Source organism: Nelusetta ayraudi, unplaced genomic scaffold, assembly GCF_046127955.1.
Source record: "Nelusetta ayraudi isolate G7.1 ecotype Tasmania unplaced genomic scaffold, CSIRO-AGI_Nayr_v1 ptg000006l, whole genome shotgun sequence".
NCBI lineage: Eukaryota > Metazoa > Chordata > Actinopteri > Tetraodontiformes > Monacanthidae > Nelusetta > Nelusetta ayraudi.
This window is the reverse complement of record NW_027466056.1, coordinates 2174072-2196225: the sequence shown is the minus strand read 5'-3', so window position 1 is coordinate 2196225 and position 22154 is coordinate 2174072. Positions and strand designations below refer to the sequence as shown.

Genomic DNA, 22154 nt, shown 5'->3' with positions numbered 1-22154 from the left:
GGAAAACAACCTGCTCTTCAAGGCGGACAGTGTTGCAACGTTTCACGTATCACTGGATTAAACTGCTCATTCACGTTAGATAGACCGCCATTCATACCACTCTCAGCAGGCTCTGTGAAGCATGAGAATGGAAGAGGGTTACAACCATGTGAGTCAGTGAGTTTTTTGCACAATTTCAACAACAACTCTTGTGTCCCAGAATGGAAGGCAAGACAGTGAACTCAGGATGTGATTAAACGGCAGCATTCAGTAGTAACGGTGTGTCGTCGTGATTTAAGCCGTGTCGTTGCTTTCGGGAGCCGAATCGTTTTCCAATTGCCGTCGAATGAGACAAAAAGTTCCTCCGTCGTTCTCATCCTTCTGCTCCTTTCTCTTTGTCATCAGGCGAGCAGTGGAAACAGCGAATTAATGCAATTTCGTTTTAAAATCTTGACAGCTTTCTACACTGCGGATACATGCTGAAGACATCAAATATATGAGCAAGATATATGTAATTATGCAGCAAAGATAAAACACCTTCAATAAATGTAAATATGCCTTTTATGAAAGGTGGCTATTTTGAAGAATTTCAATATAAAATGTGTTATTTTACTGTAACTCCATGTGCGTTCATACGTAGTTTTGATGCCTTCAGTGAGAAAATGCAATGTCAACAGTCATGAGAATGAAAGAAAAGACGTTGAATTCATAGGCTGAGTCCAAACTGTTGACTGGTCGTACAGCTGCTTAAATCTACCTGTCAGTGCCATTTGTATGATTTTTATTTATTTGTTTTTTCTTTTTTTTCTTTTTTTTTTTTTTTGAGTTTCCTGTCTTTCCCCTTAATCCTCTCCGGAATTCAGAGTCACCACGAAGTATGCAGCACGCTGACAGAGAGGAGATGAAAAGAGCTGGCAGGGAAGAGCAGCCCAGGGAACTGGTCCATCCAGTCCTCCCCCTACTCCCTCCTCCCCCCCTCCTCCCCCCCCTCCAACTGGGCGGATGTCGTCGGGTGTCGGCCGTGTCACACCTGCGCACCTGTCGGGGAGGGGCGCCGCAGTGCTGACGTAAGCGTGTGTGTGTGTGTTTGTGTGTGTGTGTGTCTCTTTGAGTGTGTCAGAGTGAGAGACCTCAAGTGTGAGGAGACGCCGAGCCGAGAGTCAGAGGTTGAGGACCGCGGACACCGAGAGGGAGTACGACAGAGAGAGAGAGAGAGAGACAGTGACAGAGAGTGTCAGAGAGTGAGAGAGTGAGAGGGGGTTTCTCTGGGATCTGTGCTGCAGCCGCCGTCAACATGTTCAAGAAAAAAGACAAAGAGTCGGTCAAGAACACGCAGTGAGTATTCCTCAGTGTGACTCGATTCCCCCCCCCCTCCTCCACCTGCGCTTTCACCCCACCAGTGATCTGTGTCGGGTTTCCTGCGCCGGCTCTCGTCCTTTCATTTTTCATTTTCTCTGTCTGTGCGTGTTTGGACTCTTGTCGTTGTGTCGTGAGGTTTGGCTTCGGCGGCTTTGTATGCGCGAGGTGTGAGAGCGCTGAGCAGGGTGCCAGCAGGGCCCGGAGGTCAGGTTTGCACTGTCAACATCAGCGCGCTTGGAGACGACGGGCAGGCACCGGCGTAACTTGTGTGTTCAGGACTGCGAATGATGTGAAAAGAAAAGTTGAATCCAAAGCGAAGCTGAGATTTAGCCTCCTTTTGCTGCGGGCTTGCAGCTGTAGTGGTGATTTGTTTGTTGTTGTTTTTTAAGACCATCTTCTCAAATCTGCCTCAAACATACAGAAAATCAGAACATATGAGGTGGTAGTTTGTGAATGGTGGATGTTGTACAGTCAGTAAAGCCGGAAGCCCAGATTAAGGAGGGAGTCGTCGTTAAAGGCAGTGAGTGATATTTGTGATTGTTGCTCAATGCTAATCTTAATCTCAATCTTTATAGATAGATAGATAGATAGATAGATAGATAGATAGAGAGACTTTATTGATCCCTTTGGGATGACTCCCTCAGGGAACATTTCCAGCAGCAGTAGTACACACCAATTAAAAAAAGCACACAGATTAAAAGAAATAGCAGCACACAGATAAATTAAAAAAAATAATAATAATAAAATAGCGGCACACAGGTATAAAATAATAAATAATTACTAATATACATATTATATATGTATTATATATATATATATATATATATACATATATATATATATATATATATATATATATATATATATATATATGTATATATATATATATATATATATATATATGTATACACACAGATAAGTAAAAAATAAAATAAACTAAAATAGCGGCACACAGGTATAAAATAATCAATAATTACTAATATCTTAATTTCCTGAAAATGGAAGGACTATAAAGGGTCTTTTGTTTTGATAAGGGGGTGCGAAAGACGTGCGAAAGCAAAGGAGCATCAGATTGAACAGAACTGGAGCAGCGATGTATTGTAATTATACAATAACACCCGCATTGTGACTCACACTCACCATGTTAAAGGGCGTGGGGGGGGGGGGGGGGGCGTGGGGAACTGTGTTTATTGTGACAACCCCCAAATGCTCTTCAACAATAAACACAGGCCAGTTGGAGGTTTTGGTGACTTTTCTGCCAAATTTAAAAAGAAAAAAAAAAAAAAAAGGGCCCCAGGTTTCACCTCAGCCCGCGGTCAGGCGTGACCGACCGTGGCTGAGTAGTCGGTGCTGCTCAGCTGGTTTCTCTGCCATCGTGTGGGCGTTGGTCCCCAACCGTCAGACGAGTCACTACGACGGCGAGAACGCTTCCCCAAAAAGAAAAAAAGATTTGCACCTGCTCGCACCTTCCTGCTCAGAATTTTGTTTTTTGTTTTTTTAGGGGTCGGAAAAACTGAGATTACATCAAAATGATTGAAATTTGAAGATTTGGATTTTTTTTTTTTTTTTTTTGAAAAAGGCTGCGCACAACAATAAATCAATTTGTAACTCGTCATAGTCAGTCAATCAATCTGATTTCAACTCCGATGAAAATGACTCAGTTCTCTTTGACAAATACACTCAGTGACTTGTAGGTTAAAAAAAAAAAAAAAAAAATGCCGGCAAGCCCTTGAGAGTTATGCGGGGTATCCAGTCATCCTGCTTTTGAGCCAAATCATCCAGAGCCAGTCAGCTGTATCCCAACATTCCCTGTCGAGGTCATTATCAGCCGGACCAAAGAACATTTGGAGTTGCAACAGTTTTCTAAGCATCTAGCGAGCGACGCGGTGACGGCCACTCGGGTGAAATTCATTCTTTATTCAACCATATATATTTTTCAGCTTTCCAAGAGGCTGATATGGCAGCTCAGCAGTAGACGGACCAGCAGTAGGCCAGCGCCAAAGTGGGAAAAACAAAGAATGCTTGACTCAGCTCAGTGAGGTCCAGCATGACTTCAGGGTCCCAGGTGATTTATTAGACATTGTGCAACTTGGACATCTTTTCCAATTGGATTTCCGATCGGCCAACGAGACGTTTGTCGAGGATGTTGGGGGTATAGAGGTCTCGAAGTGGGAGTCGAGTCTTTATGCTAAGATGACGTATTTTTCAGTGCCGTGTGTGAGATCCTCGCTGGGCGATGCCGCAGAACACAGCGTGACTTTCCTTCTGCAGAGGGTGTGTGAATAATTGTGAATAGTTTGAGACAGTCAGGCAGAGCAAGTGCCTTTGTTCCAGTGTTTAGCCAAACTCTACCATCTACTCTATTCATCTCTATTGCGGCTGCGGCGGCCGTCCACCTCAGCGTGAGACAGCCAGCGATCGTCCAGCTTGACAGAGACTCGCTCTCAGTCTCGGTGGTGCAAGTGAACGCTAATCAGTCATTTCACTGCTTGTACATTCCACGCACTCTTAAATTCTTAAACTTTTGATTTAATACAACAACCAAAAGAAATTCTGGTTTTTCGGGTCTTGCAACATCAGATACCCTCCCACCAGGCGACCCAGCCGGGGTGATCAAGTCCCGACTTGCGTCCCAGTAGCAGTCCACGGATCTGCCCAGGGAACAACCTGACAGAGTTCAGTCAGACATTCCACCTTACCATCGGTCGAATTGAGCATTGTGTGTGTGCGTGGGTGTGCGTGGGTGCACGTGTGTGCGCGTGCTGCGCATACCTGTCTCTCCCGCTGAATGAGCTGCCGAACAGTGAGGCCGCTGTCAGAGTCGCTGCAGAACGAGATTATCTTGCACCGCCGCGACTCGGCCGCGCCACATTCCTCCAGCGCTCAGGAGCGGCGTCAGACCTCCGTCTCCAATCTGTCACTCTCGAACCACCCTTTCACCACTGACAACTTTCTGCACTGCAGAGAGCCACTCAAGACATCAGATATATGAGCAAGATGTCATTATGCAGCAAAGAAAAACACCTTCAATAACTCTAAATACATAATAAATATGCTTTTTTATTTTAATGAAAGGTGGCTATTTTGAAGAAGTTATTTCTACACTTTTGTTGTCTCCGACATAATTCCATGTGTGTTCATACGTAGTTTTGATGCCTTCAGTGTGAAAGTGCAATGTCAATAGTCATGAGAATGAAAGAAAAGACATTCGATTCATAGGGTGAGTCCAGACTTTAGACTGCTGGTGTGTATGTTTTCCAACACGTCGGCCCACAACTTAAATATGTTGCCAGAAGTATTTTTTCATTTGAGAGTTTAAACTTTGAGGGTCTCTCCTTTACGGTTGCGGAAATGTTTTGTGACATTAATAAACATTGGCGCTCGAGAGCGGCCTGGGATGGGGGTCATCTTGCCATTGGACGCTTTTTCTGAAATCTATGCAAAGGAAGTGTGTGTGAGAGGTGTGTGTGCAGGATAAACACTCCTGCGTTCAAGCTCACAACCAAAGGTCAGTTTCTCACCAGTGCAAGCAGGGTGGCACCTTTGGAAGGGATTCCATTTACACTACCAGTCAAAAGTTTGGACACAAAGATTTTCTTTCATTTTCATGACAATTTACCTCGTAGATTGTCACTCAAGGCATCAAAACTATGACTCAACACATATGTACTAAACAAAACAGTGTTGAATCTCAAACAAGTTTCATATTTTAGATGATCTGGAATTGACACCTTTCATATAAAATATATACAACACAACATATTTATTTATTTTTTTTTTTTTCTTCTTTTGTCAAAAAAAATAAACCCTCAATTCTTTGAAAACACTCTCAATGCCCATGAAACTATTTGCAGATGTGTCATTTACTTTGAGTGGCGCAATGAAAGCAGTGACCTGCCGAGCCGTCAGTCAGAGGTGTTGCTACAGCATTTCTCAGTCACACACTCGACGAGTGGAATGGCCAGAATGAAAGGAACGCTTTGAGGAAGAGGCTGGAGCAGCTTTCCCCAGAGCCGGCATGGCAGCGATCTGGGCGTCGATGTCCGGGCGGAGAGGTTTGATGATAGAGAGGAGAGCGACAAGAATCTGTAGAAAGCGGCTGTGGAGAGTTTTAGATATTTATTTGATGTCTTGTAGCAATTCCTCGAAGTCTGTGCACAGATACACACCTCAAGCTTTTCCAGGAATATACAAAACCTCTTCTGCACGACTGCGTTACCAGCGTTTCACTCCCATTTTGGCTTGAATGTGGGGGGGGGGGGGGATTAAATAACTTTTAGATTCTGATTTTGTCAAAAAAAAAAAAAAAAAGAATTGTTTGGTTTGTCGTTGTTTTCGCGTTGTGTGTTGCTGCAAGATTTTAGTCTCTCTTTCCGACCAATGTTAAGATGATAATAGGCTATAAAGTCATTGCTCACATCTGCGCTGAAGTCGCGACTAAATTCATTTCATTAAAATTACTTACTTACATTACTGACATGTCTCTACCCCCTTGTAGGAGCCAGTCCAGCGGCTTGGCTTTTCTGATTTTGGAGATGCAGAAGAATGCTGACCAGGTGGAGAAAGACATCCTCCGGTCTGAAGACCTGCTCGCAGTGGTGAGTCCACACTGGCAGGGAGACACAAACGTTGGTTTGTGCGTCAAATGTATATATGTATATATATATCTATATACATATATTTGGTAACACTTTATAGTAAGTACTCACTATCACTATTAGTAAAGCATTAATAAATACTGAACGCATCACATATTTCATGTTTCTGACATGAATACTCATTAGTATGTATTTTATAAGCACAGTAATAAAATCTATTGGAAAATACATTTGGGGGTTTTCATGAAACATCTACTAACACATTCACTAAGCATTAAGCATGCTGTAGGTGAGCTTATCAAGGAAGAGTAAAACATTTATAACTGTGTTTATAAAAGACGTACTGTTGAGAATTCATGTCAGAAACGTGATTTATAAATGATGAATTCAGTATTTATTAATGCTCAACTAATGCTTAATAGTGTGTACTTATCATAAGGTGTTACCATTTTATTTTACCCAGACGTTTCTCTCACTTCTCTCTTTGTCTTCTTCCCCAAGGACGCTGAAAATGATAAGAAAGAACTCCCGCTGCAGCATCAAGTAGAGATCTCAGACAAGCTGGGTAAGGCTGAGCTCCTGCTGAAGACCCTCTTCCTGGATGTGGCCAACGCCAAAAAGCTCAAGCACCGTCAGGCCACGGAGATAGAGAGCGAGTGAGTTGTCAGAAAAAAAGAGGGGTTGACTGGTGTTGTAGCACTGGACATTGGTCTTGGTCTCTAGAGCGCTTTTCAAGGGTCTCGGTCTCGTCTCGGACTCGGAGGCATTTTTACTGGGTCTGGCCTCGGTCTCAGACTGGGCGGACTGGGGGTTTCTGATCCAGACCAGTCAAGACTCAGCCAACACTGTAATGACACGATAATAACAGATAAGAATCCAGCTGCTGCCGTTTTACACCGTGTTGGTGACACCCAGAGCAAAGTTGTTTTTTTGAAAATGGTTTAAAATGGTTGGAAAAGCAGCAAAATGTTCAAGAAAATGATTAAACGATACCTTGCTGTTTGATTTAGAAGCAAACTTGAATTTGAAAAAGATACTGGTCATTTTTTTCTGTTTTGTTGTTATGTTTTCTTTGATGTATAAAGTCTTGGTCGGGTCTTGATCTCGATGCTCTCTAGTCTTGATAACGTCTTGGTCTGGGTTGGTGCCGTCTTGACTGCGACAGTAGGGGTGATGAATGGCTGGCGGGTGAATCTTTCCACCTACAGCCGTTGGCATTCTCACCCTGATGCTAAGGAGCATCTGAAGATTGCCCTCACAAATGACAAATCTTTGTCATTTGAACTGCGTACGTGTAAGAAAAAAAAAAAAAAAAAAGAAAAAAAACTCAGCCTGTCTGTCCTCCTCATCCAGCGTCAGCCACCTGCACAATCGCTGGCTGCAGGACTGCACCTTCTACCGAGAAATCTACGAGCAGATTGATGACGTTTCCATGATGCCTAAAATCAACTGGGCGCCTATTTTCAACAACAAACAAGTAATTACAAAATCGCATTGAATCTTCTCGCCACTTCCCACTTCCTTCCACTTCCCTCAGACTGTTTTCCTGCTTCATCCATCCATCCATCCATCCATTCTCAATACTCCCCTAGTCCCCCTCCTGCACTCAGTGATAACCTGTGTGTGTTTGGGAGGAGGGGGTGGGCTCTAATGGCCTGCAGCACTTCAGTTAAATGTTGTTTTTTGTCTTTATTTTTTATTTTACTTTTAACACAAGCTCCTTGTGTTGCATTTTGTGTATGAAATGTGCTCTACAAATAAAACGTGATTGATCAACCCATGTTTTCCTTGGTGTGTGTGTGTGTGTGTGTGCTCAGAAACAAGTCAACTCGGAGGAGTTTGGCCCCACCCTGGCAGACCTGGAGAAGCAGATTGCCACTCACAACATTGAGCACAAGGAGATCGAGGCGTACAACTCGCAGCTCTGTGTCAGCTCCGCTGGCGGCAAGGTGACAGAAGCACCCGCACAGTCGCTCTCCGGCTGTCGGCCGGCTCGTCCTTCAAGCGGCTCACGACGTCTGTTTCTCTCACTTTGCAGGACGAATACACAGCCCTGAAAAAGCAGTACAACATCCTGATGGTGAGTTGAGTCGCCGGCTTCTGTCTCGTCTTCAGCTTTGAAACGCAACCCGTTCATTAAAAATATAGTCAAAGTCAAAGATATGTTAGAGTTCATTTCAAGTACACATATTACATTACATTATCATTACAAGTATTCACATTCCATACTTAAGTAAAAGTTTGGATACTTCGTAAAAGTACTGATTCAACTCCTTTACTGAAGTCAATGTTGTAAAAAACGGGCTCAGATGTAAGCAAAAAGTAAAAACAATTTATTTCTGTTGCCATTAATGAAACAATGCTTTGGTTGATCATTTTGCAAAAGTTGTGCAAAATTGTGCTGTTTATTTGAAAAAAAATGCATTGTTCAACTAAACAGCAACTATAATAATAATTAGTGAATCAATTTGAATAACATTTGTATCTTTTAAACACTTTTTTCTTTTTTTTCCATTGTAAGGAGTAGATCGTACAAATGTAGGGAGTAAAAGTAAATGGAAATACTCAAACTTAAGTACCTGAACAATGTACTGAAGTACGCGACAGTAATGATGTATTTGCATTTTGTTACTTACCACCTGTGGCAATCAAGAAATTCATACAATTAAGAGTGCTCACAGCTTCTGTTGTGCCATTTAAAAAAACAAAACTTGGCATGACTGGACATTGAGAGGTTTTCTGAACTTTACTCTTCTTGACCCTGTGCTCAGGACAACTCCAAGTGGCGTGGCCATTACCTGAAAAGCCTGCATGAATACATGCACGGCAGTCAGAAGGAACTGAACTTCTTGGCGGAGGAGCAGGACAAGATCAAGAAGCAGGACTGGAGTGACCGCATGGTGGACCCGCCCGACACCCGCAGACAGTATGAGGTCCGGCGACGCCCCTGAAAACCACACCACCACTACACTGCGCACCACTCAAGTGGGGTTGACTGGGACATGTTCAGTTACCTCCAATCCCACAAAATATATTGATATATCTGTTCATAAAACGTGCACATGACCCTTGTAACTTTAATGTCCATCAGCACTTCAAGAACAACAGCCTGCTGGCCCACGAGAGCGAGGTCAACAAACTCCAGGAGGAGGGAGACAGGCTCATTGAACTCAAGCATCCTGCCAGCGCCACCATTCAGGTACCCGGTTTTAGCCAACAGACGCCGTTGTAGAGTCACAACCTGAGGACCCGATGCCAAAACTGGTCTGTGTCTCCGTTCCAGGCTCAGAGAGATTCAGTGCGGAACGAGTGGCAGAGATTTCTCAATTTGTGCATTTGTCAAGAAACCCATCTGGAGAATGTGGAGGAGTACAAACGGGTAAGCACAGCGCCATTTGCAGTGTATTTGCAGTGTACCTTCCTCGGGTGGTGTCCTACCACCCTGCAGTGGAATGATGGACTGACAATTAGGAATTTCCACAAAATGTTGATCTGAAATCATGTAGAGCGTAAACAAAAACTCACATTTTTTTTTGGAGAAGCCTTATTTTGAAATGCTACATCTGAATTTTCCGAAATTGATTAAGGGCCGTCCTGGGGTTGTATACTACCAGCCTGACATGGAATAATTGCCTGACAACAAAGATTTTTTTTTTTTTTTTTTAAGTACTCATCTGAAGACAAGAACAGAGAAAAGCGATTCTTTCTAGTTTCCCCATTGTGGTCAGTGATTACCGTAATACCTGGTTTACACGGAGCCAGCAAAAAAAAAAAACAAGTCTGCTGGTTCGACCGCTTTTGTCGAACTGCTGGTTGCCTTGGCCGCAGTGGTTCCAGTCGAGCGTTTGTGTTTGTGAACACATCCGTCCTCGCTGATTCATTTTTAGCTTTTTTAAAATTGTTTTAACCGCAAGCGTTTGCCACCATGTTTTTGCAGTACCAAATGAACACGGAGCAGCTCTCTGAGACACTGACGAACCTCAACAACAGCCTGGAGCCCAAATCTGTCAGCGCAAAGAGCACCTCGGAGGTGCTGCTGCAGCTCGAGGTACCGAGGAGCATTTTGTCATTAGCATTGCCGTTGCGTTGATCGCGAGCTCATGCATCTTGCTGTGGGAGGGGTCAGAGAGAGAAATGCTGGATGGAAACACAAACTTTTTAGAATGTTGTTTCTGAATTTTATTTGCTATTCTTTTGTTTTGTTTTGTTTGTTTTTGTTTTACATTTGTTAAGGATAAGAATACTATCAACTAACGTGTTGATAATAATGGCAACGTTTCCTGTGCGGCTGTAAAGCTATATTTAACGTATGCCACCTCATTTTGTTACTTTAGTTTACCCAATTATTTGTTTCGTTTTCTGCAGCAGTGTTTTCCACAGTTTGTCGTTTGTCACGTTTGCTTCAATCTCTTTGTCACAAACCCGTCCATTTTGCACTAACGAGGCGGCTAGTTTGAAGAGCAAATCACATGTCACACACTCAACACCATGAACAATGTTTTTGACGAGCAGGCCACCATAAATATATAATTATACATTATATTTAATGATAATGACTAAACGATAAATACATTAAATTTGATAAGTTTATAAAATTGAACAGTCATTAAAATGTATATATTCATTTGCATTTTGTCTTCTTTCAAATTTTCTGCGGCCCCTCTAGCGCCCCCTGGCGGGCCCCCCAGCTTGAAGACCACTGGTGTAAAATATTGCAACGCTATAAACGAACGTATCTAGGACGGAAGCAATATAAACGTGTCTGTAGAAGTTGTTGTGTCTGTAGAAAGATTTAAAAAGAAAACAGGGGTCGGCTGAAGGTGTACAGCTTACAATCTTAACTTGGAATTTGATCTGATAATTAGAGGACACAATGAAACATAATTATTATTATTATTATTATTATTTATTTTTTTTTAAACGCTGGGCAAAAAGCAATGCAGCCAAAGTAGTTTGACCGAGTGGTGAATGTGCAGTAAAGTCTAAAATGTTAATTTGCGTGCACCTCCAGTGGCATAATTATCTAACTCATTTCCTGGCAGGCGGAGGAGAAGGCAGTGCACGACAGCGAACAGCTGCTGGATGACCTGAGGAAGCGCAGCACCACCATCGTCCCCCTGAAGCAACGACGCACCAACATCAAAAGGCCCACCACGGTGGAGTCGCTGTGCGACTGGGAGACGGACAAGGTGGAGCTGCTTCACCTTCAACTGCAACAGTGGCAGACGTCCAATTGCTCCTCACGTTGTTTAAATGTGAACCTGTCCTTTCTCACCACCACCAGGAGTCTCTATCTAGAGGACAGAAGCTCTCTTTGAAATCCAACTCTGACCCCGAGAAATGGGACGTCATCTGTCCTGACGGTTCAACACAGTCGTTCCCGGGAGTCTGTTTCCAGATTCCTCCACCTGATCCAGAGGCCATTGACAGAGTGAACCTGTACGTACTTCAGTCTGCATGCACGGCTGTAAAATGGAAAACAATATTTGTTTATTTGTTGTTGTTTTTTTAAGGATCCCCATTAGCTGCAGCTGACCTGCAACTACTCTTCCTGGGGTTACTGTATTATTTACAGTAATCTACATAATGCTGACATGTAAATGAAGTGTTTTATTGCACCATGTGAAAGGTACAGTGCTTAAATGCAAGAAAACACAAACGCTGTATTAAATTCTGTTTGTCCATTTCAAAAACAATTAGGCTGGGAACTGAACTGGCAGACATCAAGAAGAGCAGAGCCGCTCTCGAGGCGTCCCTGAAAAATCGCAAAGCAGAAAACTCCAAGCTACAGCAATCAGGTCGGTGGTGATGGGTTCAAATAAAAACTCTCCTGCCAAATTGCGGCTACAGAGAAATCACTCATTTGGTCATCCAGCCAACCATCTGATTGTGTGACAATACTCATGGCTCCTCCCCCCCAGCAGCATTGCCGTCGGCCGCACTCGATCCGAAAGTGGCCTCGCTGGCTCTGCAACTGGAGAAGCTGGACGAAGACCTGGCCAAGGAGGAGGAGAGCATTTTGAACCGCCTGCGAGCCCCGCTGAGCCGCACAGACCCGGCTGGAGATCTGGCCAAGAGGCTGAAGGAACAAGAGGTGAGAGGACTGACAACTGTGTCACTGCGTCATCATCATCTGCAGACTCATCACAGAGTCATTTCTTGAAAAGCATCTCACTTGTCAGCTGTCATGAAGTAGTTTTGATATGTTTTTATTAGACTAGTGCGGAATTAACAATGATGTTTAATTACAACAAAAAAGTGGGGGTGAAATCAAAGATCCATTTACGGCAATATTGCTGAAACATGAACATTTGTGTTAATTTTTTTTTTAAATAGTGCTTTGCATGCTTTCTCTGTAATGACTTCCTCCGGTTTAATATAATAATAATTTTAAATAATAATAATAATAATAACAAATAATAACAAATCTTTTACACAAAATCAGCCCCAAAAATCTGCACAGTCAAGGCTGAGATTACAAATCCTCAAACTGCAGTTGTGGGTTTTTTTTTGGTCAAAATACATTTTATTTGATTACTGCATTTTAATGGGAACTGCAGTTTGTGTCAGGCCACTAAAGCACCAACACTGTCTTCCAGAAAGCTGCTCAACAACTCAAAGCTATGGAGCAGCAGAAGCAGGCAGCTCAGGCGGACCTGAAGCCACTGCTTGCCAACAGTACTTCTTCTGCATTGCCTCTTCAACTCAGTGCTGCCAATAACAAACAAGACGGCATTGCTGATCTTGCTGATCTCTACAACAAAAAGTAAGAGCACGACCTGTTTGTTAAATACAGAGGTTATTCTGTATTTGTATCTAGCAATTGATGAGAAACCAGAGGGGTGATATTTTGCTAAACCTCGGTTGGAGTTGAACGTATATTTCAGAATCAAATTTATTTCCTGTGAATGCACAAGCTAACTGCAAGCCACATTTGCTCCTCTGTTTCCATCATGTAAAGCCTTCGTGCAAAGCAGGCCGAGGAGGGAGGAGTATGTAGACGGTGGTTGCACTAGACCAGGCAAACTTTTTGACTGGTGGGGCCACAATGGGTTCTAAATCTTAACTGAGGGGCCCGGAGCAGCAGCAGATGGATGGAGTGTTTTGTGATCCACCTCGTAGGAGGACAAAATATATCATGGGATGTGTAGAAAACGTGCTCTAATGTCTATTGAAAATGAACAAAAGTGATACAACAAACTATGTGTCTTTGAAGCCCCACAGTTTTATCTCTTTATTAAAATGACTCTTAATACGCTGAAAAATATTATGGCCGGGCCGGATTTAAATGTGACTGGTCCCACTGTTTTTTGGGGACTTTTTCTGTTCATTTTTCATCACATAAAAATGAGGCAATGCTCTGTTACACTTTTTACATAACTACTAGCAAACTTTAGTCTTGAAGATAGCTGTTTTGTTGAATGACAGGGGGGGAAAAAAAATATGGAACTGGATTTTGTGTGCCATTCCAATCTGAAGCACTGAAGTTTTTTGTCATTTGAGAGTTTGAACCAATTGCAATTCAGATTCATTAGGGTTGTTTTTTTTGAAGGTTACACCATGTACTGGTAGTAATATGTGATGAGTGTAATGTCAGTGTGTAAATGCGTCGAGTTGTCAGTTTGGCCTCTTGAAAGATGAAAACTGAACGACCAGTGTACATGTCAGTCTGAGTGCTTTCATTTATTTCAGAGCGAATGCGTCTCTCAACCTGGAGGGCCAGATCAAAAAGGTGGATGGCCTTGTGTCTGGCTTTGAGAAAAGCCTTAGCGAAGATGGTGCAATCCCTGATGTTCCAAATGCAATAAAATCCCATGCCGCAGATATTCAGGTGAGGAAATCTTCATTTCAACGGCTCTCTTGAAAAAGGCCACCAGGTGTGACCGCCAGCTTTTTAAACTGTTGGCCAACGTTGATATGTTCAGGCCCAGCGACGCTCTGTGGCAGCGGCTAAGGATGACATGAAGCAGCTGAGTCAGGATCTGGAGGCTACAGAGCAGCTGTGTAGCTCCTTGCAGCAGGGCTATCAGGAGTACTGTCCAGACATTAACCGCCAAAAACGAGAGGTCCAGCAGCTGCAGACACGCTATGAAAATGTTGCCAACCAGCTTAATGAAAGGTGAGACTGCAATCGAGTGACGTTCAATAAGACATAGAAGGAAAAGGTTGGGAACTGTTGATAATCATGGCATCTTCCGCCCCAAAACCTGGGAAACGTTTGCTGGCTCAAACTCACAATTTAACTTTACCAACTCACCAGCACACACTCGTGCAGATATCGCTCTGCCAATTTGTCAAAGAACATATTTACTTTTATCACTGATAAGTTCAGGTGTTTATGCCACTTAATACAAAAAAAGCTAAGAAAGAATGGAATTTTGTTTTTTTTTTCAAATCTCTTTTTTTCTCTTAGGGAACGCATTTTGCAAGAAGCTGCAACCAAGAACCAGGAGTTTGACAGCACGTGCAAGTCAGTCAATTCCTTCCTGGAGAACCTGCCGACAAACACTATCAACAGCTCTGATGATCTGTCTCAGGTCGCCGCTAAGAAGAGCTCCCAAGAGGCGAGACTGACCCCATGAATTTCACTCGCGATACTCTTTCATTTCATGAAAGAATTTTCCTAGATGATCATCATTCATATTTTACTCTACATTAGGTTATCACTATAAATGATGTAATGTGTCACTTAATAAACATCTGTTAAACTTGTTATCACAGAGGGTGATGGATGACCTGAAGAGAAAAGGTGATGACATGGACAGGGTGGCTGATCTGTCGCAAGATCTGCAGAATCTACTCAGTGTAAGACACCATCAAATAAAGACTGTCTGCAAAGTGTTACCCAATAGGGACACAATATGCCCGACTCAAGGGAGTCTGTGATGGCACTGTGCTAAGGCTGTCAAGTAAGATTTACTCTCTTAATCTTTGCAGGAATATGATTCCAATGTTGACAAATACGATGGGACGCTTGAAGATGCTGGAAAAACTGTAGCAGATAAACCTGATTTGGTCAGCTTGGCTGATTCCATTCAGAAACAGGTAAGCCATTCTCAATCCTATGTTTAAAACATTAGATGCATTTTTTTTTAAATCTGAATATCATGTTGGATGTTATGTTGCTTAATGATGACAGGAAAAGGATCTTACCAATCGATTCTCCGAAGCAACAGCTGAGAACGCACAACGGCAAAAGCAGATGGACTTGGCCCAAACTTTTATTGTAAAAGTAAGGAAATTATGTAATTATGTATTTTCACATCCTTTCTTAGCTTCTCCAACGAAAAAGCCAGATAAAACTGAAACAGCAATACAACTGAGCATTTTCCATTGAAAAACACATTTTATTTTCTTGGCACAGAATGAAGAAAAAGTCCAACTGGTGGCACAACAACAGGTGCAACTAGAAAGTCAGCAAAAGAGTTCTTTGGAATTAGAGAGTCTAGTCAAAGAGTTAGAGGACGAGAAGGAGAGGACAACTTATGCTCAGTCCCATCTGGACACCTTCAGACAGAGAATGTTTTCATTGAAGAATCGCAAAGGGGCAGAGCGCTTTGAGGAGAGAGAAGTCCTGCAATATTATCGAGACCCCAAAATGGAAAGTGATTTAATGGACTTCCAGAAAAAACTGCATGAGGAGACACTGAGGCATAGCACTGCCCAGACTGAGGTTGAAGTGATTAATAGTAAAATCACTATCATGGAAGACACTATCAAGAAGACTCCAACAAAGCTGATTACCAGAGAGGTGACTGAGTTTGAAAGAGATCCTGAGTTGGATCTGGATGCTGCGAAAATTAGAGATGAAATTTCAAAGTTGAGAGATGAGATCCGAGTGAGAGATGGGGAGCATGTTCAGATGAGGACTGAGGTTACAATTCTGCAGAAGAAGCCACCGACCATAAAAGAGAGGGTGGTGAAGAAGGAGGTGGTGAGATTAGAACAAGACCCTGTAATGTTGAAGGCTGTGCAAACATTTGGAATGGACATTTCTGATGAGTCTCATAAGATCAAGTTGGCCAATGATCAGATCTTTCAGACAAGGAGTGAAATAAATGCACTTGAGACATTGATTCCTACTATAATGCCAAAGATCATCACAAAGGAAGTGAGAAAGGTTGAACAAGACCCCAAACTCATCATTGAATCTCAGACAATAAATAAAGGCTTGGAAGAAGAGATTACAGAAAACAACAATTTGTCCAAAGAACTCACAGTGCTACAGAGCCGCTACCAGGACGTTCAGTTGCAGAAGCCAAAAATTGAGGTGAAGGAAATTGTTAATGAGTTCTTTAGAATAGACCCAAACACCGAGGTCGAGATCATGCGGATCAGGAAAGAAATTCAAGAGTTAAACAAGAAAAGATCTGATCTGGAAAGAGAGACAAGTCAGGTCAGAACTGACCTGAACTTCTGTCGTTCTGAGAAGCCCAAGGTGGAGCTGAAGGAAGTTTTCCAAGAGGTGGTCAAGGAGGAAAGAAGCCCTGAAAATGAGCGAGAGATTCTGAGGCTTAATAATCAGCTGAGTCATTGGCGTACCTCATACAGCGACAGCCTGGACAAAGTCAGAGTGAAAAGGCAGGAGAGAGATGAATTGAAAATTGAAAAGTCCAAGGTAGAGACCAAAGTTCTTACAAAAGAAGTCATCAAGTATGAGCCAGATCCTCTGGTGGAAAAAGAAGCAGACCGTTTGAGGAGAGATGTGCGGGAGGAGGCCCAGACACGGCGCGACATTGAAGAGATGGTCTTTGACCTGAAAAACAGATACATTGTGTTGGAGAGACAGAGGCCTGAGGAGAAAGTGATTGTGCAGGAGGTTGTGCGTTTACAAAGAGACCCAATGCAGGTAGTCGAGCATGAAAAGCTCAGCAAGAACCTCGATCAAGAAATCAAGAATCGGCGTCAAGTAGAACTAGACGTGCAGCAATTGAGAGCACTGTTGCAGGACAAAGAGAGAGCACTCAGAGAGAGCGATGAGCGTCAAAAGAGGATCCAAGCCGAGTCTGAGCTCAGAGAGATCCATCTGCGCATCACACAGCTTGAAAATGCTCCCCCTCCAATTGAAGAAAGCATCATTGTTGAGGAGGTCCTGAAGGTTGAAAAAGACCCAAAGCTGGACAGGCTGACCAATGGTCTTCGGTCAGACATGGACCAGCAAACCAACAACATTTTGCGTCTCCAGAGAGAGATTCGCAGCATCACTCTCAAGCTCGAAATCCTGCAGAAAGAGAAGTGTCAAGAGAAAACGGTATACAAGGAGGTTGTCCGTGTTGAGAAAGACCAGGCGGTCGAAGCTGAGCGGGAACGCCTCAGAGAGCTGGTGTCCCAGCAGAAATTCAGCAGACAAGACGTGGAGGATGAAATTCGACGTCTCAATGACAAAATAAATTTTCTGATGAGCAACAAGACCAGCTCTTCAAGAGAGGAGACCACGCTTAATTTAAACAAAGATAGCTTACAGAGGGAGCGAGATGATCTCACTCGAGAGCTCAAACAACTTGAGGCCATGAGACACGAGACCAGCCTCTCCTTCCAGCAGCAGAGCAGGCTCATGAGTGAGAGATCACAGTTGAACAGGCAGAAGAGCCTCAAGATGGAGTCAGAAGTCCAGCGTCTAGAGAGGGACATCCTGAGTGAAAAGGATAAAATCCACCAGAGGGACGGCACCATCCGGGAGATCCAGCAGCACCTCCAAAAGGAAGAGAATGCAGAGAAGAGGACCAAAGAAACAAACCTCTCCACCAAGATTACCATTTTGGATCCCGATACGGGCAAAGACATGTCTCCATATGACGCCTACCTGCAGGGTCTGATTGATCGTCAGCAGTACATTAACCTGCAAGAGCTGGAGTGTGACTGGGAGGAGATTACCTCCGTGGGCCCTGACGGGGAGACGTCGGTGCTGCAAGATCGCAAGAGTGGCAAGCAATACTCCATCAAAGAGGCCCTGAAGGAAGGCAGGCTGACAGATTTTCATCTGCAACAGTACAAACAGGGTAGGATCCCCATCTCAGAGTTTGCCTTGCTGGTCGCTGGCGACAACAAGAAGGAACCACGACTCAATTCGACCACACCAAAGGCAGCCACAAAAGTGAATTCTGCTCCCCCCAAAGCAAAAGAACTGTACCCAGTGGCTGGAGTAGTAGACATCAACACCGATACCTACTTTACCATACGCAGTGCAGCCACGCGCAAACTGATTGACACAACTACGGCACAGAAACTTCTGGAGGCGCAGGCATCAACAGGCGGAATCATCGATATAAACAACAAAGAGAGGTACACAGTCCACAAGGCAGCAATGAGAGGCCTCATCGATGAAAGTCAACTCCAGAGGTTGCTCAATGCACAAAAGGCTTTCTCTGGTGTCGAAGACCCTGTGACCAGAGAGCGCCTGTCTGTGGGAGAAGCGATCCAAAAGGGCTGGATGCCAAAAGACACGGGCATTCGCTACATGGAGCAACAGCATCTCACTGGAGGACTGGTTGACCCAAAAACTGGCCGCAGAGTGGTCCTCATGGACGCCATCGGGTCTGCGATGGTCGACAGCACAATGGTGCGGGAGCTGCAGTCCGATTTGTCATACATAAAGGATATCACAGATCCAGTAACAAAGGAGAAAATCAGCTACAAACAGGCTTTGGAACGCTGCAAGGCAGATCCAGATTCAGGCTTACCGATGCTGCCTGCCTCCTCGAAAGAATCAGGGTATCAGACAAGATATGGAAGATTCTAGTTGGGTTAGCAACACTCTTAAAATTAACTTGTCTGGAGATCACTGCATTAAAATTACCTGTTTCTATTATGGGAAATTCTTATAAATCTATACAGTGATTAAAATGTACAATTTGACTTGGGAAAGCAAGCTGCAAGCTTATCTGTCTTGGCAAAATAATTGCTGCTGAGATGTCTTTGTTTACCAAACGTGTGATGCGGGCAGATGTGTTTTTTTTTTTTATTATTATTATTATTGTTTTTAATTTAAGAGCTGAGATTATTAATGCAGGTTAGCTTTGACATTATGGATATTCGGGACACTGGGACATGGTGCAATGCTATAAACCAACACTGATCTGATTCTGTTCTACTGGGCTTTTCTTGAAATTGTTCACTGTAACTGAATTATGTTTGCTACTTTATCAAAAAAAAAGATCTATATCAATAAACTTAAATTATGTAACTTAATGAGTGAGCTCATTTTAATTTACCGTTTCAAACAATTCTGCTATAATGAATTCAAAAGACAATGAAAAATATTGAGATTCCATTTAAGAAAATTTGAGCGTATGTAACCCACCTCTTGTCTGTGTGCGTCCCCACTTCTTGTCTAACTTGCCTTCTGTTACACGCATCTCACATTACAGCCAGTAGATGGTGTCAGCAGAATAATAACTGTTGCTACTTTAAAAAGACATTGATCCAAACCAAATCAAATGGCAAAGACTACTTCAGTTGCACGTTTTCCCCATCATTGTCAAATTAGCTGTCATTAAATAAAGAGCTCATTAAACATTGACATTTGCTTGCAGCTATTTAAAAGGTGATTAATATGTATTTCTCGCTTGTTTGTTGTGAAAAATAAACAGAAGAGTCACAAATATAGGGCATGGAAGTTGGCTGCGTCACAAGGTATAGTAAATGCATTTACAGGAAATAAATTAGATTCTATAATATGCACAACATTCCAACAATAGTAGGTATAGTTATGAAGTTACAATGAGATGGAACAGATGTGTTCAAGTACTGCAACTACTGGTCTAAATTTGTCATATTGGAGTTGGCTGTTTCATGGGAAAAAAATGCAGTTACTGTTGTTCGAGCTCACATTAGAAGAGACATTACTTTAAAAAAAAAAAATAATAATAATATGTATGTATGTATATATATATATATATATATATGTATATATATATATATGCATATGATAATGTGTGTGTGTTTACTGCTAACTGCTACCAAAAGACAAAACATTTATGATTAACCAATGAACTGTGCATTGTGAGGAAAGAACCAAAACCATAACCATAACAATCCTTTATTGTCTAACCACAAACATCTTGTGTAAGTGCAAAAATATAGTGTCCAGTTATCAGATACTAAACCTTACATTTATTTAAGTTAAATTATTTCAAAAGAGTTAAGTACAACTGAATTCAGTGCACCCTTCCAACAGAAGTAGAAGAAGAAGAAGCAGAAGAAGAGCTGAGTGACTTATTGGAGCCCTTTCAAATTGCATGTGCTGTTTCTGCAGTATCACCCTGTGTGTCCTCCCTCTCACTGAAGAAGCTCCTTTGCAAATGAATCGCTTTCTGTAGAAGCGCCATGTTGACACCATCAACACAGTTCAGGACACGGGCACGGACCAACATGCCAACCCCTGGAAGACAAGATGTCACACACGAGATCAGGAGAGACGTTACATGTTCTAAAATCAATCAATAATCAATCTAAATTCAATGAAGGACTGAAAGTGTCAGTGTAATCTTGCAATGTGTTTAACTTTTAGGCCAAAACCAAATGATATTTAAGAATAAAAGTTGAGAGTTTCAGTCATATTTCAAGTTGATCTTTCATAAAAACCGTGAAAACTTTTTTTTTTTTTTAAAGAGAGTATCTCAGATCAACTACTCAAACATATTTTACATATCAATTTCATTAGTCAGTTTCATAAGCCTACAAAACAGGACACTGTTTTGTAGACACACATTTAATTATTCACAAAAATAAGTCAGAGGCTCTTTCCTTACCCTGGACGCTTTCTGTCTCACCCAGAACCAAATACTGAGCACCAATGATTGGATTAAAGGGCTCCACAAACAAGGTGTGGACAACCACCTGGTGCTCTTTCGAAGCGTGTTGAGCTGACAGGGTGGCCATGGACTCACTGGGCCGATAGGAGACAAGTCTGGAAAATTGAATTAAATGGATATTGTTGCTTTAAATCTTCATTACTTCAGTCCTGTTGTTGTGTTTATGAGCGCCACACATTTTTGGCATAAATTGCATAAAGAGTAATCTAATCGAAGTTTTAAAAAAAAAATGTTTTCAATGTCTGCAACCCACATGGTAAATTCTGTAAGTGCGCTGTTCAGTCCAAAAGAAAAGACTTGCCAAGCATCCAGGGCAAGTACAAGAATTTAGTTTTATTTTATTCCTGTTAACAAAGGACATAAAAATAACTTGCATTTGATTGTGACTGTCTGATAAAACTACCTCTTTTGACACACACACACACACACACACAAAAAAAAAGATTTTTCTGCAAATATTCCATGGTAATATTTGTGATTGTAAAAAAAAAAGTTAAGGGTATGTCCCACCACTACTGTGTTTTTGGTGTTTCAGCTAAATGTAATATAACGATTATTAAAATAGTATTTGATGATTAAACATTGAATTCCATTTTTAGCGGTATTATACTAAATAAATATTACAAATAAATCAGCAATGCAAATTTAGGAGAGTTATGCAGCTGCTAGAATATCAGGCAAGGCATCAAGACTGCTAGAATTTAGAGCGGACATTTAGGTCTAATGAAACGTGTGCAGTGTATGAAGAAAACTTCAGGCTGAATCGCACTAAAGAGTTGCTGGTACAACTTACTTGCCACATATTCTCACGGACTTTCCTTCTTGCACGCCCCCCGACTTCACTTCCCAGGGAAAATGGAAAGCAGCAGCTGAAGGAAGCATTCCGTTTGAAGGCACCAGCGTGTTAGGAGACAACCTGCAAACTGAACACAAATATAAGAAATAAAAAAAGACAAACGCACGTAACAAACGCATCAAAAATGTGTATGTGTATCTTTTGGAAGTCTAAAGTGTTGTGTTCAAGCATAAAAAGAAAAGCAAGCATCTTACAAAACCATAATATTGTCACTTTAATAAGTACATTTTCCATTTTTTGTGCGAGCACAAGTTTTAATGCTTTCACACGCAAACTGTCAAGTAGTGCACCGTTGTAAGCGTATGCCTGTATATGCTATCAATGCTCAACACAACAGTCGTGCTCATTTTACTTTTCCGATTTACAAATGGGATGTTTTCTACTCTTTACTACCTGCCGGGGCACCTGGATACACTTTTTGAAACGATGCGTCAGTGCCGGAGTAACTTCCGGGTAGTGCGACTCACGTGACGCTGGCCACAAACACTTGATTCGCTCTGCGGCTGCGCGAACCAGAAGGCCGCGAGAGGTTGCTCGGCAAGGAAGGCC

The 22154-nt window shown here is 42.4% G+C and overlaps 2 protein-coding genes across 2 annotated transcripts; one reads left to right on the top strand and one right to left on the bottom strand.

Annotated features, from left to right (window-relative positions):
• Positions 1-1052: 1052 nt before the first annotated feature.
• On the top strand, positions 1053-19124 carry evpla (envoplakin a). The gene is made up of 22 exons (XM_076014010.1): positions 1053-1314; positions 5837-5936; positions 6438-6592; positions 7290-7413; positions 7754-7885; positions 7975-8016; positions 8708-8869; positions 9028-9135; positions 9220-9315; positions 9874-9984; positions 10979-11125; positions 11221-11375; positions 11637-11734; positions 11858-12030; positions 12536-12702; positions 13629-13767; positions 13862-14055; positions 14350-14500; positions 14658-14741; positions 14874-14981; positions 15076-15168; positions 15301-19124. The coding sequence occupies exons 1-22, from the start codon at positions 1274-1276 to the stop codon at positions 18673-18675; spliced, it is 5955 nt and encodes a 1984-aa protein (XP_075870125.1). The 5' UTR covers positions 1053-1273; the 3' UTR covers positions 18676-19124.
• An 834-nt stretch (positions 19125-19958) lies between these two features.
• Positions 19959-22063, bottom strand: ten1 (TEN1 subunit of CST complex). The gene is made up of 4 exons (XM_076014189.1): positions 21999-22063; positions 21543-21672; positions 20687-20844; positions 19959-20316 (listed from the first exon to the last, which is right to left on the bottom strand). The coding sequence occupies exons 2-4, from the start codon at positions 21629-21631 to the stop codon at positions 20165-20167; spliced, it is 399 nt and encodes a 132-aa protein (XP_075870304.1). The 5' UTR covers positions 21632-21672; positions 21999-22063; the 3' UTR covers positions 19959-20164.
• Between the last annotated feature and the right edge of the window lie 91 nt (positions 22064-22154).